The sequence below is a fragment of the Corythoichthys intestinalis genome, chromosome 17 (assembly GCF_030265065.1).
Source record: "Corythoichthys intestinalis isolate RoL2023-P3 chromosome 17, ASM3026506v1, whole genome shotgun sequence".
NCBI lineage: Eukaryota > Metazoa > Chordata > Actinopteri > Syngnathiformes > Syngnathidae > Corythoichthys > Corythoichthys intestinalis.
Genome location: NC_080411.1, coordinates 38,500,658 through 38,521,785, shown reverse-complemented (window position 1 = coordinate 38,521,785; position 21,128 = coordinate 38,500,658). Strand labels below are relative to the sequence as shown.

The 21,128-nt window shown below is 37.3% G+C and overlaps 1 protein-coding gene across 2 annotated transcripts in view; it reads right to left on the bottom strand.

Moving 5' to 3' along the window:
* Positions 1–11,663: 11,663 nt before the first annotated feature.
* atp8b1 (ATPase phospholipid transporting 8B1) overlaps positions 11,664–21,128 on the bottom strand; it is a 53,077-nt gene continuing 43,612 nt past the window's right edge. The window contains exon 31 of one of the 2 annotated variants that reach the window (XM_057818996.1): positions 11,664–15,215. In XM_057818996.1, coding sequence (XP_057674979.1) covers positions 14,985–15,215 — 231 coding nt within the window. In that variant the 3' untranslated portion in view covers positions 11,664–14,984. The remainder of the gene's footprint in view (positions 15,216–21,128) is intronic. The other variant, XM_057818995.1, reaches the window with a different exon arrangement.

Genomic DNA, 21,128 nt, shown 5'->3' with positions numbered 1-21,128 from the left:
ATCGGAATAAGCGAAAAACCATTGGTCAAATTGGCTAGTTGTGGCTACGCACATGCACTATATTTTTTCAGTCTGGATTAATATGTGATACTTTATCAAAGTAAAAATGTCAACACACCTCTGCTGAGCTTTATTGGATGAACATATCACAAGTCTTGATCAAGGACGTATAAAGTCACACACAGCAAGGGGTGCTGAGGATCTTATTTTGTTTTTCACATCTAAAAACAGCCATTTCCTTTCAAATTTGTCATGCTCGTGCCTTTTTTCCACATAAAACATGCACAATGGCAGTACACACACACACATTCTGGATAGTTGAAATACTACTACTAGGCTACTATGAAAACAGCGTTCTATTTCACCTACAGTGTGTGTTGGCGTTTTTGTTCTGGAAATAAAAGCGCCCATGTATTATAACACACATCCCCGCAGAGAGACGGCGCAATGACGAACAAACACATTTGAAAACTAAAAGGTCCATTAAGCCTCAGTTTAACACCCACTTTTCACAACACTCAAATAAATTGCACACAAATATCCAACAGCTCTCTGCACGGCGGCAGCATAACAGCAACAACAAACAGTAATATGGTTACAAGTCAAGCTATTTGAAGTTCTCCACGGTCTAAATCTGCAGGTAACTTTTCCTCAGTGGGCAATATTATAAAGTATCATAATCATCTTCATTTTCAACTTCGAACTGAATTTTTGAAATTTTTGCTGCTTTTGTAAATGTGTAATTTGTTTATGCGGCATGTTAACACCTCCTCCATCAACAGTTAACTTTTCCGTTCCAATAGCGCCTTATCCAACGTCACCTAGTTGCAAGCAAGGTATCAGGTGGTGACCGTGTTATTAACAAAATAAGCTTTTTCAACATAGATATATGATCCCATCAGAATACGCTATTGTATCATTATGTTTTATTTATTGATTTTGAAGGAATCTGACCTTTTGGCCAGATTGCTGGAATCACACCAGCCAAACCGCCGGACCCATACTGGTGCAGCTCCAATGACCCGGGCTAGCGGAACTATATAACTCGGCTAAAAGGCCAAACTCCGTACGTTCACTTTAGTCATAAACCCTTGTACTGTCGCCATTTTGAAACCTGAAAAAAGTCTTTCAAACACAAGTTGACAATTTATTCAGGTCGACAAAACAGCAACAGATCCAGGCGAGGAGGCAGACTGGTTCCAGAGTCGCCATATCAGAAATCAACAAAAGCTTCCAGAGAAAAATGACAACGATTAGTTAAACAGTCTTTTTGAAGGCTTCGGTGCGGTGGGCCGAACGAAGGGTGTGGCTGGGTGTTACTTAGGTTAGTCTTCTGTTCCAGATTTTGGCGGTCAAGTTCGTGTGTCACTGTTGCTGGGTCATGGTTAATGATGAAAGTGAGGAAGGAGCTTCGGCCCGCCTCTGCGTCTGAGAGGCTCTGAGCTATCAAACTTAGAGTTCTTTTTGTTATCGGGTGTTGTGGTAGTACAGGATGTCCCGGCATTTGTTCTGGACCGTCCTGAAGAGCTGATTGCTGGATTTGGTGTTGCAACTGTGGGATAGTGGATGTCTTGCCTATCACCTGGTAGTCAGAGTCAATCTTGCTCAGTCAGCTGCATGACGCACGTGTTGGGCTTCCATGGTCAGAAGGCGTCATGTATCTCTTATGCCCGATGTCAAATATATTCTCCTTGTTTTCCTTAAACTATGATATAAATGCTATTTATTTTATATTTGGGTACATTAGAGTAATACAAACAGTCAAGCAGTAAACACGAGAAAAGATACTACAACACCTAGCAAAAAGTATGGAATCACCAGTCTCAGACGAGGACTCACTCAGACATTTTATCATGTAGAACAAACTCAGATAAAAAGCTTGAAAAAAATAATGAATTAGTCCAAAAGTGCAACTATTTAGCATTCAGGACACTAAAAGAAATGAATAAAAAACATTGCGGTGGTCAGTAAATCTTAATTTTATAGAGCAACTGCAGGGAAATATACTAGTATATGGATTCACTCCATTCTGGGGAAAAAATATGGAACCATGAGAAACAAACAAAGAAATAACAATCAAAATGCATCTCTAGTATTTAGTAACACTACCTCTGGCTTTTATTACAGCTTTCAGTCTCTGAGGCATGGACTTGATGAGTATTCTTCATCAATTTGGTGCCAACTCTTTGATTGCAGTTGCCAGATCATCCTTGCAGGTAGGAGCCTTGCTGTGGACCATTTTGTTCAGTTTCCACCACAGGTTATCAATAGGGTTGAGATCTGGGCTATTTGCAGGCCATGCCATTGATTGGATGTCTTTCTCCAAGCAATGCTTTAACAGTTTTAGCTCTTTGGCATGATGCTTTGTCATCTTGGAAAATGATAAAAAAGCTGTCTAAAATTTCAATGTAAACTTGTGAATTTATTGAAGATTTAACCACAGACATTTCCCCAGTGCCTTTGCCTGACATGCAGCCCCATATCATCAAGGACTGAGGGAATTTTGTTGTCTTCTGCAGGCAGTCATCTTTGTAAATCTCACTGGAACAGTACCAAACAAAATTTCCAGCATCATCACCTTGTCCAATGCAGATTCTTGACTTTTGAAACCTTGTCCAATGCAGATTGTTGACTCTTGACAAGGTTTGTTGTTTGTTTCTCATGATTCCATTTTTTTTTTCCTCAGAATGGACTGATTTCATATATATTTCCCTGCACTTGCTCCATAAGATTAACATTTACTGACCACCACATTGTTTTTTATTTATCTCTTTTAGTGTTTCCGAATGCTAAGGAGTTGCACTTCTGAACTAATCTGAGTTTATTCTACATGATGAAATGTCTGAGTGAGTGCTCGTCCGAGACTGGTGATTCCATACTTTTTGCTAGGGTTGTATTCCTTCAATTTATAAAAAAACATTTTTAAAAATAAAAAATCTCCCAAAACCAGTGGCGCCACCAGTGGCGCCACCAGGGGCTGGCCAGGGGTGGCCACGGCCCCCCCTACAAATTTGTTGGCCACCCCGCTTGCCAGTATATCGTATCCCTGTTGTGTCATATTAACATTGTGATGGGAAATATCCAGTTAAGATATGATTGCCTCTGTACTTGCTTTTATTTGTATCTGCCAGCACCTGCTTTTCCCCCAGAAATTATTTTGTTTTTTGCTAAACACCTAATGCCTAATATATACATAACACAATAAAACAGGATTGTTGTGGAACTCAAAATGTTGACTGGACAGTTATGGACTATGCACATTAAATCATTAGTAACATCAAATATTACACTATACACCAAAGTATATCAGCAGCCGTGTCCTTAAGTCTTTCTGATAGTTTTCCCCTGACCATTTTTACTGCAATAATATAATGAAAACTTGAAATTTGGGCTTTTAGTTTTGGTGTGCCACCCCAAGATTTTAAGTGGCCCCATCTGGCCACCTCTATGAAAAATTTCTGGAGGCGCCACTGCCCAGAATACTTTTTTTCTCCCCCGTACCAGGGGGTGCTGCAGCACCAACAACACCCCACTTCATGCTTCACTGGTCTTGATGATAGTATGGTCAAGTTGTCATAATTGTAATGGTGGAGGAATTTTCGTGAGATGACTTGTTCACACAGTACTAGTGTTATTTGGTAAAAATCTTTTTCCATGAGGAAAAACCCAATGTATATTGTCATTGTCGGGGGCATGTTTGCGTTTAGATTTAAAGCTCTAAGTGAAGCTAACCGAGCTCCGCCTTCTAATGAAATTCATGTCCGCCAAACAGAGTGTTGGTTATGTACAAAATAATGTAAATAAATTATACCCCCAAAAAATCTAAATATATTCATGCAACCCACTTTCACCCATGGCTTTTTGTAGTGTTCAGTGAATGTTTTTAACATGCATACAGGATGTAGTTGACTTCAGTTGAACATAAACTCATTTAATGCATTTGATCACCACTTCACATTCATCTGTACGTTCATACCACCGTGTATTACTTCCATACTCTCACAGTCAAAGCAATTTACATTTTTCAGTGCTGATCTGTGCAGGTGTCTTTCATGAATATCAAATTCACCTCAAAGAGAATAATGCACCTCCTGTGGCATTCACACACAAACATGCACATTTAGAAAAGCTGTGCTGTCAACCTGGGATTGATCCAAATCGTATGGCCACATCTGTCACATACCTGTATGTCATCAACTTTTTGGGAGACAAACAGAAATAAAAGAAAAATAGACATTTTTGTTAATGTACTCAAAATTGGTCCTTTTTAATTATCAAATGAATTGAGTTATGAAATCGTATGACTTATAAATATAAATAAATTACTCTTTAAGGAGTCCCTTGAAAATAGCAATATTTGTATTACCGCTGTACGCTTTAAACTGTCATTTTGTGGAGGTTTGGTAGGCCTTCAAAGGCCCATTTTCACTACCCTGAGCCAACCCTCAGCACTTCTCCCTCTGTGTTTCTATAGTAACCTTGGCTAAAATCCAAACAGCCAGTAGGGCCTCTGAAGGGCACTACACAGGGAAGATGAAAGATCTCTACCAGGCGACTGCAGCTTCCCGGCAACAGATAAATGTGATTTTTAAAGGAGGGCATGGTTTCTCCATGTAGAGGAGCGACAGCGACTGTGAGTAGTCTCTCCAGTATTCTGACATGAACAAATATTACCATGGTTCTTTGTCAGCCATGTGTACGTCCATGCTCCACTGCCTTCAAGCTGATCATGTCATGGAGAATATAGCGCAGTAATATAAAATGGAGGAGAAAAAAAAGTTCACATTAGCAGCTGATTGACATGACAATATATGACAAAAAAACTAGATTTTTTTTATTTGAATCAAGAGTTGGTGGACAGCGCGCACAGTATATTTGACAGTTATCCGCAAACTGTCTTTGGCCTTCTCAGTTCTGTCACAGTAACATTTGCCGCAGCCAAGGCATTCAAAGCTCTGAGCATCAGTGTTTCTGTTTGTTCCTTGAAAGATTCATAAGTGCCACATCTACATGAATCATTCACTAAGGAAATGATTGTCATAAACATGAAGTGCCATCTCTGCCACTGTGTGTTGAAAAATGTATGCTTTTTAAGTCATAAATTATGACATGGCACTCATCTTCCTTCTGTTGGAGGAGGGGTGCATGCAATGACTTTTGTGCTCATTTCACAGTGATGAGAGACTTAACATGTTAAATGGAATTTTCTGCTAACTTCAAGTCACTGCAGAATGCTCAATCATCTCATAAAAAAGAAAATATCCAACTGATGAAAATAGGGTGCACTACAGGTGTGAAGGTTGTAGGTCGCAAAAAGTGACTTGGGGCAGGAACAGGCGCGTTTTGAAGACTTCCGCCACACAAATTTAAGCTTGCAAATCGAACCAACTGAAATCAGATCTAGTTTTACATAACAGATTCATATGGCGAAAAACACTGAGGTGACTTCAAGTGCCGCTCTAAGACCCCCAATTTGGCCAAATTTCAAAATTGTCCTATATGCATGTGTGATACATCATCAGAAAGCTTAAAATCTCAATTTTCTGGGGGAAGAACACCTAAACCCTAACTCGAGGTGAAAGCATGAGAGAGCATAATTAAAGACACGAGGATTTTATCAAGATATTATAACGTAATTACCTTGTTTCGATCCAAAAACTCCATGTAGCAGGTCTCACCGAGTGTCAAGACACAGCTGTGAATGGCCACAGACAGACTTTGGGGGGATTTTATGGGTGAAACACTGATATATAACAAGGAATGCAGAAATCTCACATCAAGGAGTGGTCGAGATTTTCTTTTTCAAATATTTACCCTTTTAAACCTTTTTTTCATTTTTCTTTGTTTGGATCGATCATTTATCATCTAAAATATCGGTGAAAATGCGAGAATAACAAAATAAATACAATTAAGCGATACTTATGAGGTAGATATCCATGACCTATTCACAGACACTATTTTTTTCATTGTGATCTAATTTGTTTAAAAAATTTAAAATGTGCAAGTCAATAATTTTTTTAAGTCTTTTTTTTTTTTTTTTTTTTTTTTTTTTTTTTTATCTAAACATTAGACATCAATTAATGATTCTAAGCTAAGAACTATAGAATTCAATGTATTTCTTGTTGTTGTTTGTGTTTCTTTTCTTTCTTCTCTTGTGTTTCTTTTCTTCTGTTCCCCATAACCCCTTCCTGTTCGCTGTTTTGTCATAATAAACGAGGTATGTGAATGATCACAATGGGAGTATGTCATACTCTCAAAGTGAGACATTATAACTGTTCAGACCAACCCGGTACTCAGACTTCTATTCTCCGTGTCAAACAGCTGAACAGGACAGGTTAAAAAAAAAAAAAAGATTCTAAGATAAAAATGATAGACATTTTGAATAATAAATATAATTACTTACCTTCTTTTTATGCCTGGGTTGAAACAAAAGCGGTTGCGCGGTGTGTGTAAATGGGGGTCTCCTGGGTAAAATGGACAAATTAAAAATAGTTCAGGGGCGTAATGCGCCTTTAAATTGCTATGGCAGCATATAAACATATTGTTTTATCAAGCACAACAGTTCTTTTGGCTTAAAATACAGCAGTTTATTTTAAAGTGGGGTGCAAGAGAAGAAACTGCTTTTTCAGCCATGCCAGTGTTTTCCGCCATATATATGGCGGAAAACACTCAGGTGACTTGAAGCTCCACTCTGAGACCCCCAATTTGGCCACATTTCAAAATTGTCCGATATGCACGTGTACTATATCATTGGAAAGTTTGAAATCTCCATTTCTGGGGGAAGAAAAAATTTGAACAGGAGGGCATTTTGAAAAAAACTTTTTTTTTCAAACAGCAAAACCCTAACTGTAGGTGAGAGCATAAGAGAGCATAATTAAAGACGTCATGATTTTAATGAGATACTATGTTTTCCGCCATAGATATTATATTTGTATATAGATTTCCTCTATACTAACTCCAACCCTACTTTTGGCCCGTCATGTATCCTTTTAAAACATTATTGAATATGAATAGAGGATTTTCTTTAACCCTAATGACAACATTATATACGACTTAAGTTTAACAAACAGAAACTCACAGTTATCTTTTCATGTCAAGATTCGTCATTTCAAAAGTACAGTGGTACCTCTACATACGATCACTTCGACACACGATCTTTTCGACATCCGACGTAAAATTTGAGCCGCCATTTGTTTCTACATCCGACGAGTTGCTCGAAATACGACGACATGACAGCACTGCAAACGAACGCACGGTGGATTTTCTTGTGTGAGAAATCAACACAGTTTTAAAAAAAATTTGATACAGTTGGAGAAACAAGGAAAAAAGTGATGCTTACCTTTGAAATGAAGATGCAAGTTATAGAAAAATATGAGCTTGGGGTGCGCGTCCCTGAACTGGCTCAACAATACAGCTCCATGGTCCTCTTCCGACCACCGTTCGCCACTATTTCTAAGTTAAGGTGACAATTATTATTGTGGTAACATTGCCAAGGAAATTGCCAGCTTCGTCACGTTTTTATCATTTATTTAAGAACTTATCCAACACAAAACGCCCATTGTCTTAAGCAGTTGACCGCTCTCAAGAAAACGAAAGTATTATCTCTACCGCACCGACCTATCTCACTGAGACGTCACCTTCGCGGTGCGTTCAGGGACAGTAAAAAGTGTCCGCCATATTAGAATCCGATTCGTTACATTATTTACAGGAATAATTATTAATTATTCTTCTTATTATTATATTATTCTGAATTATTTATTTATAACTTATTTGTTTTTCTATGTTTAATTGCCATTTGTAACAGTGCCAGCAGTATTTATTAAGAATTTAGTGTATGTTTTTAGGCTTTGGAACGAATTAATGGAATTATAATGTATTCCTATGGGAAAATCCTGCTCTACATACGACCATTTCGACTTACAAACAAGGTCCTGGAACGAATTAAATTCGTATGTAGAGGTACCACTGTATTTTTGTTCGTAATGAATCTTGTTGGATGGACCTTTACATTGGTCATCATGTTATTTAGATTTGTAGTATGGTTGGAATCAATCGCGGCGTGGTCAATCCTTGAAGGGTGATTCCCTTCCTTCTGTGGTCCCTTCTCATGGCGTTTTTTTTTCTTTCTTTTAATCAATTTTCTTTAGTCGTTGGGAGGGTTTAGACTAGGAGAAGTCATAATTCATTGCATGAATTTGTCTCTAATATCTAATTGTGTTACTGTTTATTTCCTTAATATTTTTAACTGTTTGCTAATACTGTAGGTATTTATTAGTGAAGCCCTTTGTGATATCTGTCATTCTTTCTTAATGATTATAAGGTATATAAATAAATTTAACTTGACTTGACTTACTCATATTGAAGTCACCAATCTGTGAGAGTAGTTCAGTCTTTGTGTGTGTTCCTCTTTTTTCCTGTTCTGTATAGATGAGACTCTCACCTCCAGGCGAGACGATCCTCTTACTATAATACCGTTAACCAATCTCAGAAGCGAATCAGAGGGAGCCCACAGCGTTCGGCACTAATAGGTTCACACAAATGGGATCTAGTCAAAACCCCTTAATCCTACCAAACTGTAAATATGGAGAGCATTATCTACAGTACGTAGGCCTAGAGGCCTCTGATGTGGTACTGATGCAGATTTGACAGAGTGGTTGAAAGATAGCAGCCAAGGAGAAAAAAAAAAAAAAATTAACACGCTTTTAACCATATTATAGCAGTAATATTGTTGGATGATGAAATACATTTGAAACTTAAAACAGATTTAGAGTCAGGTAATAATTTAATGGGGTAAAACAAAAATTACTTCAGCTGTCATTTTATAGTGAGAAGTGTTATATACGCAGAAAACTTATAAAGGTATTTCAAGAGGCATACACAAAGGTTCATCAATTTGTTTATAAGGCAAATACATCAGTGTTTTCAAACAAAGTTGACAATTTGCTCATTGTTTAATTGTAATACTATACAAGAAAGTGCAAATATTTTTGAGTAAATTCTTAAATTCAGGTTTAAGCGCCAATGAAAGTGGCTGCTCACCTCAAACACTTGTGTTTATGTACACGTTTAATTTACTTAAATTATCTTAATCATGTTTTCCAAAAATATATAAATGATTTACCATCACGACTTTGTTGGTTGTCAAAGTACACCTAATTCTTACTCAGAATAAAGAAAATAATAGTGTGGATAAGCCATGGAGAGAATGAATTAATGGATAACAGTCAGTGTGGTCGTACTATTAAATTGTGCTTTAGCTCCCCCCGGAGGTGTGAAAAGTAATTTAATAAATACACCGCATGAACCAATCAAGAAAACCTTGCTCGTTTGGTTAAAATTCGGTTAGATACTGAGTTTCTTGGCTCACATAAGAACTGAAACAGAAGAAGAACAGGAGCAGGCAGTCATTTCAATAACAAATAACAAAACCCATTCGATTTAATCACGTTTTGACGTATCACTTCAACACATAGGCGGAGTTTGTCTTTTGGGGAAGGGGGGCACAACATGTTGATGACCCCGAAACGCACTGTCAGCAATAAAATTAACTTACAAGAATATTTATAATAATAAGTTGACATTGAGCGTTTTTTGTTTCCCATCATTCTTGAGGGGAATTCTAAATCAGACTGCTTAGGCAATTCTTTTGCCAAGATCGTCATACATTGAATATACACCCGCCGGTGTCGTGCCAATGTAGTTACCCCTGTCAAAAATTGTATCCGCTGGGCGGAACCATATGGAGATAGATTTGTGTCTTTATTATTCAGTCAAAAAAAAAAGTTGCTTCAATCAAAATATATATTTTCAATTAAAAACAAGTCGCTTCAATCAAAATAAAAATGTGTTTGAATGCAAAAATAAATTTGAAACTTAAAAAAAAATGCATGTGAAAGCTATTTTTCCTTGATTTAATTTTTTTTTTGTTTGGAGTCAAGTTTTTTTTTTTTGATTGAAGCAACTTTTTTGATTGAAGTAATGGTGATATGCGTTTTGGCTGGGACGTTTTTGTCTTTATGATTCAATCAAAAAATAAGTTGCTTCAAAAATATATATTTTCAAAACAAAACAAAAATCACTTCAATAAAAAAACTAAAAATTTCAATCATAGAAAACATTTTTGAATGCGAAAAAATATTTGAGATAGAAAATTTTGCATTTGAACACTTAATTTTTCATTGAAAAAGTTTTCTTTGATTGAAGCCTTTTGTGTTTGGGCCATTTATGGGTCAGACAATTGTGTCAAAGTCATTCAATCCCAAAAAAAGTTGCTTCAATCAACAACAAAAAAAGTATTTTCAATCAAAGAAAAAATTCACTTGAAAAATAAAATTGCCCTCCTCTAAAATTATTATTATTATTATTTTTTTTTTAATTTTATGCAAAGCAAATGACCGCCTAAGGTGGTAGTCACGTGATCTGTTCGAAAAGTAATTTTGACCCAATAATTTTTTTTTTTTTTTCATTTCATTCATTTTTGTTGCAGTTTTATTGCTTTACAAGTTTTATATAAGTAGGAAAGTCAATTTCATGCAATTACACTTTTCGGCCACCAGGAGGGGCCTGCCCCCAGCCCCCCCTTAAAATCCACTTATCTTCATGCATGCAGCTATCGCGTGTCTCCAGTCCGAGAACGTGGAACCCCTCTGAAAGTCAGATTAAAGAAAAAACATGAGCATAAAATCATGAAACTAAGATGCGTATGAAGAATGATCTAGACCTACCTAATTACACCTGAAATGCCTCATTACTTCAGGACTACTGTTGAAAGATATGATGTGTGGCGAGGCTCCATGAGTAAGTAAATACTTTCCTCTTGGGGCTCCATTCGATTTTTGAGAACTGTGAATAAATAATCATCGTTTATATTTGTCAATACGTGTACAGTGAGTGTACGCACACCAATACACTCAGCCATGCGCGAACTGTTTTGACAGGCTGGCATTGTCTTGCAGTGACATCTAGAGGCTGCAACTAGTACTGCAAACCTAAAATAAAACGATCGACAACGGTGTGAAGATGTTAGAGGTGCAGAATTATTCATCATAACTGTCAACCCAAGGCCATTGGCAATCTTACAAATAGTGGCGTATGCCCTTACAAATTGGTGACTAATCTTACAACGTTTTATATAGCGTGCAATATGAAAGAAAAGTAAAACTCAAATTTTAAAATAATATGAATTTATTGGTAATATTGCCACATATAACCTGGTGCAATCAAAGAACAATCAATATCTTCAGCTACATCATGATTACTAAAATTTAACAGGGACTTCAGCTCGCAGTTCAGTTTGACTTGAAGGTAGTTCGTTTGTGTGTCCAGTTATAAATTACAAAAGGTCAATTGATAAAATTAACTTACCGATGCAATCTTTGAGTCAGGGAACATTTCTTTTGCTAATTCTGAGAAGTGATCAGCAATAGTTGCAGGGAAATTGTGTTCGGCAACAAATTGGCAGAATAAAATCTCCACTTTCGTCACTTTTCATTTTGAAGACTGCATCTTTATGACCAGTGTTGTTCGTCTTACTTTAAAAAAGTAATTAATTACAGTTACAAATTACTTCGGCAAAGTAACTGGTGTTACCTTTCATGTTTTTTTTTATTTTGGTTTGGGTTTTTTTTTTTTTTCTTTTTTTTTTTTTTTTTTTTTTTAATTTAAAAAAAACAACTAACCTTTGCTATGTTTGGAAGTCATTTAATGTTGTCAATCAACCGTCAAAGTTGATAAAATTGCTCCCGTTTTTTCATTGTTCCCTTCTGTCTATTTTCGACGTGAAAGTTTTAAAACCGTTTTATCAGTTAAAGATCGATTCAAGTCAAGATTTTGCCGATTTAGGAGTATTTCAGATAAAAGGTTACTTAGGTTCACTAGGAAGGTTCACTACAACCAGCCTATACGCAGACTATGCAGCTGCTTAGGGCCCCTGACCACTAGGGGCCCCCCCAATCTGGCAATTGTTTAATTTATATTCTATTTTGTTTACTAGTTTGCTTTATTTGACTTTTGTGAGTTTTGATACTTGATAACAAGCTTAAAAAAATAAAAGTTCTTCCTTAACATTTTTCTTTCCTGTTTTAGAAAAAGGTTTGGCGCTATCTACTGTAAGTACTGACAATCATTTGGGTGAGAAGTTTGAAGTCTGCAGTGCAACAAAATCTGATTAATATACAAAATATGGACATATGGGTTGGATTGCATGTATGGGTATCACAGTACACCGTGACGAAATGGTGGGCCAAAAATATGGGCCCCTTTGCATTATTTTGCTTAGGGCCCCCAAATGGCCTGGGCCTGACTACAACAGAGCCTTTCTGAGAAGTCTACTGCTTTAAGATGGGGGCTGTTTACCAACGCCAGCAAGTGTATCAGTTTGCATGTAGAGTAGCATCATATGGGCGTAGTTTGTAGGCTGTCAGCTACAGTCAGGTATTATTGGAGCCACCTAACCTAGCATCGCGTTTGCAATGGCGCCACAACTCCCTCATTCCCACTCCCACTCTTCTTTTGCTGTGTCTCTGGCTTTTCTCACGTCATTCAACCAACGTAGTAACGCATAGTAACGCATATTTTCTCGTTGCCAAAACGGTGACAAAATCCGAACGGAGAAAAAAAAACGTAATGCACGAAAAATGTACAGATTTTGAACGTACGGCGTACACATTTAAAAATCAGTGCTCAGTTGTACAAATTATGCCAAAACCGTACAACTTGACAGGTGGTATTATTACTTTCGTAGAGTGGAGCATGAGAAGAATGGTGATAAAAGGTAGCGATATTTTAGTTATGTGACTGGCACACCATCAGGGGTGAAGGTTGCTAGAATGTCTTGCCCCGGAACATTGGTAGGGATGATGTAACAGCATAAACTGCATGTATACTTTTTCCTGGGGACGGGACATTAATAAAACCAAACAGATTGGGTGAACGGGGGTCAGGGCTACATTTTTCTTTGCCTCTGATGTGATTCGGTCCTCGGATAGCTCAGAATTTTTTTTTTTTTTTTTCCCCAAATCACTTTTATATTACAATACTTTGAGTAATAGGGTGCTCCAGTGTCCCCTCAGAAGTGGACTCATTCTTGGATAGCTCCCAGTTTTTTTGTTTTTTTTTTTAAATAAAGGGACTTGAAAATGTTTAATAGTTGTTGAAAACAAAGGTTTTAATCTAACGTCATATTACATGAACCAATACACATAAAAGTATAATAGAGATTTATTTTGCTTTGATCATTTCGCCCATCAATTAATTAGGTACATATTCGGCCCTAACCACCGTTCAATAATCTGGTCGTACTAATGTCCCGTCCCCAGCAAAAAGTGTATATGCAGGTTTATGCTGTTATATTGTCCCTATCCAACTTGAGACCAAACCTACGCCATTGATTCTAGGATATAATTTTCAGAATAAAGCTATTTCAAAATGGAACAATTAATTCTTTTGGAATCATGGACAATCGTTCACATACTCAGTGCAACATTTCTGTAAATTAATTCAGCAACATCATATATTCCAAAATTCTTGGGACAATGTAACTCACTGCCTGCCATTAACTAAATAGAAGTCCAGTTAAAAAAAACTGGGAGGATTGGCTTTGAATACTCATATTTGAGAGCTGCTGTATTCACGGATACACTTGCTATAAACAATCGCTGAGGAGAGAATTTTTGTTGGATTCCTGATGAAAATGTTTTGACATAGCTATTTTGTTGTATTTGACTAAAATTACTTCTAAATCGTCCGTGGGTGTGATTGTAAGAAATAGTCGTTTGTGGCCTGTGCTTGGCTAGCTTTCAGTTCAGAGTGTACCTCTGCTCTTGCCCATAGTCTTGAGGATATGTGTTAGGGTGCAGATGATGAATGAAAGGAAATGTAATACAAATCTATATATTTTGCATATTAAAAGTGCTGAGATTAATACATATACCCATGGCTTTTATTAACAACAAAATGTACAGTCATAAAATATTAGCTCAACTACTGCATCAGCTTTTCCAGGTCAATTTACTCCATTCATTAATCAATAAAAGCATAGAGTAACAGAAAACACCTGTCTCCATTTCATTTTGGCTTAAAGTGTGTAATGGAAACCTTAAATAAACTGCAGTACTATGGAAATTAACATTTTAATGTAAACCAACATGTGTATATTTATATGCCCACAAATGCAAAAAAAAAAAAAAAAAAAAAATACAATAATAAAATGTTTTTTGCATCACGACAATGGGGAGCGGATATTATTAAGGTAACCTATTTATGTTGAAAAATGGATTTAAAAGACTGGATTAAACTGAATTTAAAAGATTTTGGATTAAATAAATGAGGAAAAAAAATGAGAGCAAGAGCAATTACAGCCATTTGATTCAGTTGAGGAAAAACGTTGTTCCCATCACAAATTAAATTGAGACAAACGGTGAATTCCCTAGCATACCCTGAAATCGTAACATGCCTCCTTTATTCATGATAAAATATTAAAAGTGTAAAAACATGAGGGCCTTTCTGAATTTCAACAGACAAAATAGATGAATTTTATCATGATATAAAATTCAAGACAAAATACTAATTTCAAGTGCTCAATAGACATATTGTACCTGTTAGTAGTTGAGTAGTGATGACTAGTGGGAAAGGTGTGCTTAGTGGGGTCAACAAACCTTTTAAGAATAAAGCTTTTTGTTTTAAAATCCTGAGTTAAATACAGTCACACTGTCAGTGCATGAACAAAAATATCAGTTTCTTTTTGGTTTTGCATAATAGAGTCTGTGCATAGAGGACGAATAGGTGCCTCAGTTCCTGTGTCACTTTCAACAGCACTTTCTCATCCAAAAATATCTTCTCAACTTTGATAATGTCATTTCTCATCCTGAGTTAACGAAAAACCTTGACCATCTCAACAGTGTTGTGACTGAATCTTAAATGGTGATTCCAGCCAAGGGAATCCCGGCACAGTGTCAGTTTCCATTGGTCTCTAGGTTCTGCAAGCGTCAGATGTTCTCAGCTCTTTCGGGGACCTCCCTGATGCTGCTCTGAGGCCCAACACGGGACGTAGGGCGCCTCCGAATGCTCCGTCCAGACGCGATGAGGTCTGCATAGCCTCGAGAGTGAGAGAAGGCATAGCCGGAGCGGCGGGAAAGCCCACCACGTTGGAAGCCTGGTGTTTTCTTTTTTGCCTCCTGTTGCATTTCCAACTCATACCTCTTTCTGTTTCTCTGGACCTTAAGGGGAAGGTTAAAAAAAAAAAAAAAAACTAAAGTTAATGAATGCACTTTAAAAATGCTGTCATTACATTTAAATATAAAATACTGATTAATAGATGACATGTACTATTTGAACTCAGAAGAAGCTCAAGACTAGACTAGAATATTCCTATGCAGGGGTAGACAATTAGTTAGAAGTTCACTGGCCCCACCATCAAAACCACTGGCCCAGGTCAGTGCGTCAGTTACTGACGCCAATTATCACAAAACGAACAATTTGCTTGAATAGGCTAAATAACGTTTATTTTTTTCAGGTAAACTTGAAGGGAACCTTAGACTTAACGACTTGTAGGCTCTAATAAGCAGTGTTGTTAATTTTACTTTAAAAAAGTAATTAATTACAGTTACAAATTACTTCTCCCAAAAAGTAATTGCGTTAGTAACTCAGTTACCTGAATTTAAGAGTAATTAGTTACTTGGCAAAGTAACTCGTGATAATTTTCATGTTTTATTTTTTTTTCTCAAAAAAAAATAAAAATAAATAAAAGGTCACACAATGTGAAGTTTAAAGGGTTTTTGGGACAATTGGCCTTAGCCCAATTCTTTACCCTCCACTTAACTAGGCACAAGAGTATTGCGATAACTAGATAGTAAATTTTGCTATGTGTGTGGAAGTCTTTTAAAGTTGTGAATCAACCGTTAAAGTTGTTAAAATTGCTCCCGCTATTGCATTAGTTCCCTTCTGTCTACTTTCAACATGTGTAAGTTTTACAACTGTTTCATAATTTAAAGATAGATTTAAGTCAAGATTTTGCCGATTTAGGACCATTTTAGATTAAAAAAAAAAATAATAAAAAAGTAGGTTCGCTAGGAAGGATCTCTACAACAGAACCTTCCTGAGAGGTCTACTGCTTTAAGATGGCCGCTGTTTACTAACGCATGTAGTCCTTAAAACATGTTGCCAATGCAGACGTGTCTATCATTTGCATCTAGTTCTATAATATGTGATATCTACCGTATCATGTGGGCGTAGTTTGTAGGCTACAGTCAGGTATTATTGGAGCCACCTTGCAACGGCGTCTTCCCCACTCCTGCTGTGCTCTCTCGTCTCCGTGAGTCCATCTCTCTAACTTTTTTTATTCAACCAACTTAGTAACACAAAGTAACGCACGCCTTTCCCGCCTCAGTAACGGTAACGGCGTTGCCAAGATGAGAAAATTAATTAAATTACTCACTACTGAAAAAAATAACGCCGTTAGTAACGCCGTTATATTGTAACGCCGTTTTTAACAACACTGCTAATAAGTCACAATTGTTCTTTTTTACTCAAATGTTATAACACATAAAATACAGCCATTGATTTAAAAATCGATAATATTTAGTAAAGATGCACCGATACCGATACTAGTATCGGCAGGGGGCGCCGATCCGAAATGGTGGTATCGGTGAGTACCAACAAAGACGGCGCCGATACCATTTACCGGTCCATTATTATAACATTTGACCACAGCCTTTTTTATCTCCTGGCGCTCACTACACTGTCTCTGTGTTGTGTGATGACACGTGAACACCAAGCAGCTATCGCTATTGGCCTGCTCCAGACCAATGAGAACGGGCCAATAGTCACTCCTAACCAATGACAAGGCCGCTTTTTCATATGAAAGAAAAATAAACCAGGAGAAATGGCGGCGGTCAGGAAATATTTCAAAATAGAAATCCCGTCGATTAGAATCAATGGCTCCATGCAAGATTTGCGGCCTGAAAGTTTCGAGATGTGGAGTTAAATCGGCCAGTTTCAATACCTCGAACCTGATAAAACATTTGAAGACGAAACGTGAATGAACACAACGAGTTTGAGCCTGCAAGAGCAGGACTGCTATGCAGAGGAAGGGCGCTGGACCGGAGCAACAATCTCTGGTCAGTTCACTACGTCTACTTTATTTTTGTGTTTTACTGAAAGAAATGCCGCAGTAATTTGGGAACTGTTTCCAAAGTAGGGTTGCCACCTTTCAGAAATAGAAATAAGGGACTCTAATAGAGAGACGGGATGCTGTGGTCAATTATTATTACTTATAATTGTTAGCGTCCGCAAATGCGGAAAAAAGGTTGGACCTCGATGCGGACAACAAGCGGGGGATACGTACAAGGGTTTAAACCTTGAGAGTCAAAGGACGCGCCGGCGCATCCTCAGCGCACGTCGTCTTTGAAGCGCCCTCACGTTTTAATTACGTCACCCACATGCCGTTGGTTGGTCTCGTTTTAAAGTGCGGAAGTTGCGGTTTACTCTCGTTATTATTTGAAGTCAATCGACCAACTAAAACGTGAGATATTGTCATTTAAGTTTTATAGTTTTATTGTCCTCTCAAAAAAACATTAAAACGCTGCATGGATCATTTATTTATGTCTATATTTCCATCATTTCTTGTCCTTTTTCAGAATGGAAGCGCCATGAAAAAAACACAAATCAAACGAACCCTTTCAAAGTCACAGTGGAAGCACAAAATGCGTTTTTTTTAATAAATATAACTGCCGTGCGAGGTTCCACCGAACGAGAGGGAGGAGTGTTCTGAAGCAGCGAGGTGGCGAGCAACGGCCGTTTGGATCGATCAGCGACTTTGTGTGACTTTGAGAATCAACGGAAAACTAAATTTAGCGCAAGCAATTGTGCTTTTTGATCAACTTGAAGAAGAGGACGGTCCAAATTCGTCATCATCGTCTTCTTCGGAAGAGTCCTCGAGTGAAGATAGTGACGGATTTGAACACGTGGGTGACGCCATCGACAAGCAGAGGTAAGCCAACTCACTTTTTTTTTTTTTTAATGCTGAAAAAGTTTCTTTTGATATTGCAAGACAAAGTTAATTTTGATGCAATATAAGTGTGTGTTCATGTATATAATAATAAAATGTGCATATCAGTCGTACGTGCACTATGTGTATCCCAGGCAGGAATTTATAATTTGTGGTGTTCTTCTTTCTATATGAAGATTAGGGATGTAGCATATTCAGCTATGGTATTCTTTCTATTGTCATACATATAGATTTCCATTATTATTTATTGCTGTATATATTTTTATTTTATACTTTATTATTTTCATAAATACTGACTTTTTTTCATTTACATTTATAGTGACAATGAAAGTAAAGTGAAATGAAAATGGAAGGGTGGAAGTGTGAAAAGAGGACCGACACCCCATGGAAGTTTGGCCTGTGTGATGTAGCCTTGTGTCTAATTCCAGGACGAAACTGCTTTTCGGAGTGGCATGCCTGAAAAAAATTTAACTTGTTTATTGTAAATATTTTTAAAAATACTTTTTTCCCCAATGTTATATATATATATATATATATATATATTTTTTTTTTTTTTTTCCCCACAATCAGTCTTCTCAATTTGTGTATATAAATGTGTGTTCAAGAAGCTTGATTGTGTGTACATAGTTTTCATCAGGTGATGGGCCGCAATACCTAAACTCAAAAAGAGATGGCCTCTAAACACTTTTTGTGTTAGATGGTATATATTTTTTCACTGTTCTTCACTGTTTGGTCTGCTGTATATAACCTGTTTTGACTAGAGCATGTATAAAGGCAAAAAACGCCTATGGCTATACCTGTTGTTTATGTTGAATTATCAAATATAAGACTATTTATTCTAAATTTTTTTGGTTGAATGTTCATCCTAACATGTTGAATAAATATTACAAAGTTTCAAAACGGTTCGTTACGCATGTTTGGTTGTCAATTCGACATCAATATTAAAAATTTTGACAGAACGATTTTGGAATTTTTGGTCTTTTTGGGCCCAAAATGATGATTTATAATTGGTCAGTGAAGGAAATAACAGTATGGACATGAAGTTCAAGGTGTCACAAAAAAAGGGACCAAACCAGGCCATCGTAAACAATTCTTTCTTTGAAATATAAAGGCAACTTCAAAGGCATGCAAAATCAGACAAAATAGGCCCAGACCTTAAAGGGTTAATGATTGCAAACAAAAAATAACACGCGATCGCGGGATAGTAGAAATAACAAAAGGAGTCCGTGACAGCAGGTCGACGGAGCTCAATACTACAAACTCGAAGGTTAACTAAGACGATAGGCAGCAAGCCAAAAAGCCATAATAAAAACACTCAAATACCTGCACAGGGTAGAGGTTACAAACGAGTGCAGCACACTAACAGAAAAAACCCAATGCAGGGGCGTAACAAGCAAATGTAGCGAGACTATAGTGCGAGATGTCAAATGGCGATCAGCAAGGCAAATATCTCGGCAGCCTTCTCTGAGATCACCCATGCTTAAATGCTGCGTTGATGAGCCTGCATTGGATTCAGGTGCGACGTCAGGAACGCCCCCACTAACAGCCCAACAACAAAACACAATCTAACCAGCAGCAGAATGTGACAATAATTTCATGAAGGTTGCACTGTTTGGCCTTTGAGAGGTTTAAAAAAGTTTACTCAGTTCATTCAGAGTTTATTATTATGAATTTATTTTTACTTTATTACTGTTGGGCTAGTATTATACTTTGTACTCGTCTTTTTCCTATTTTGCAAAGGTAAGCAACCGCCTGACAAAGCCTTGATAGCAATGATTTCACATCCAATTATGTAGCTCTTTGGGGGAATTTTTTTTTTTATATATATATATATAACGGGGTGGTATCGGTATCAGGGCCAAAAAATGGTATCGGTGCAAAACTAATATTTAGTAGATGTTTTGACCTACGGAGGGCGCCATGTTTTAGGCACACGCAATGGACGCTTGGGGTGATGACGTAGATTGTCACTGTCACTCGACAAATACGACCGAGTAACTGCAATTCCTTCTAAGCGGCGACACATCCAACACATGAGCTCATCAGTTAAAAGCGGCGAATACTTACTATTTGTGTTTTTATTGAGTCTTTTACTATCTTTTCATGCCCTGAAAAGACTTTTAACATGTGTTTCAATCGCATACTTTTAAGCATTGTGTTTTCTTGTGGTAGATTTAAAGCAGATTCTTGATGTTTTGACCGCATTAGCAACGTAGCATATTTAAACCACCCTTATTTGATATTGTTACGTTTCAATATTTTCTTAAGGCATCTTTAGTATGTTCTGTCTGAATGCATCTAAAACAAAACAAGCTGAAAGCGCACGGACGTACTTTTGGTGTCAAGTGTAGCACATTTTGGCACTCCCCCCCACCCTACTTTTGACTCGTCTCAGCCAGTCTTTCCTGTTCATTTTGCTTTTGCTGCTTGTTTTGTGAAATATCGACAGTGCTGTTATGCTAATTAATGTTCCTTTCAGGTTCAAATTGAAAGGGTTGAACAGATGACATGCTTATGTCTCTAGAGTCATACTCTGGAAGCTCGCCAGCGTAACCATGTGACGTCAACGCCCTGCGACGTCAACAACAATGGTGACCTACTACTTAAACTAATTTTAGATATTGTAGAAAAACGAAAAGGAGGGTTTCAATATCAAATCATTTTGGTTTTTCTTTTAAGAACTACAAGTCTTTCTATCTGTGGATCCCTTTCATGTTTTTACACCGTTTTGCTGCACTTTTCATTAATCTTGTACAAATAATCCTATTCCAGTTCCATAATCACTCCAGTATACATGACTAAACCTAAATAGACTCCACTGACCACTTACACATATTTCAATGTTTTCGAGACACACAGACAAAAACATTTTTTCTTGGTAGCTCCAGGGGGAGGCGGGCGAGTGGGAGAGCCCCGTGCCGGGGTGAAGCTTTCCCGTCTTCACCTTACCGCCCTCTGGAAGTCTTCCCCCGGCTCGGTTGTCATTGCAACAATTTAGAAGTCAAAGAGATGACTAAGGCAATTATGGCTCACTATTTTCAAGGTAGACCGTCGTTATGAGGATATTATTTTTCTATTATTATCACGTTCATACCATAAGTTTCATCCCCGTTAACTTTTCTCT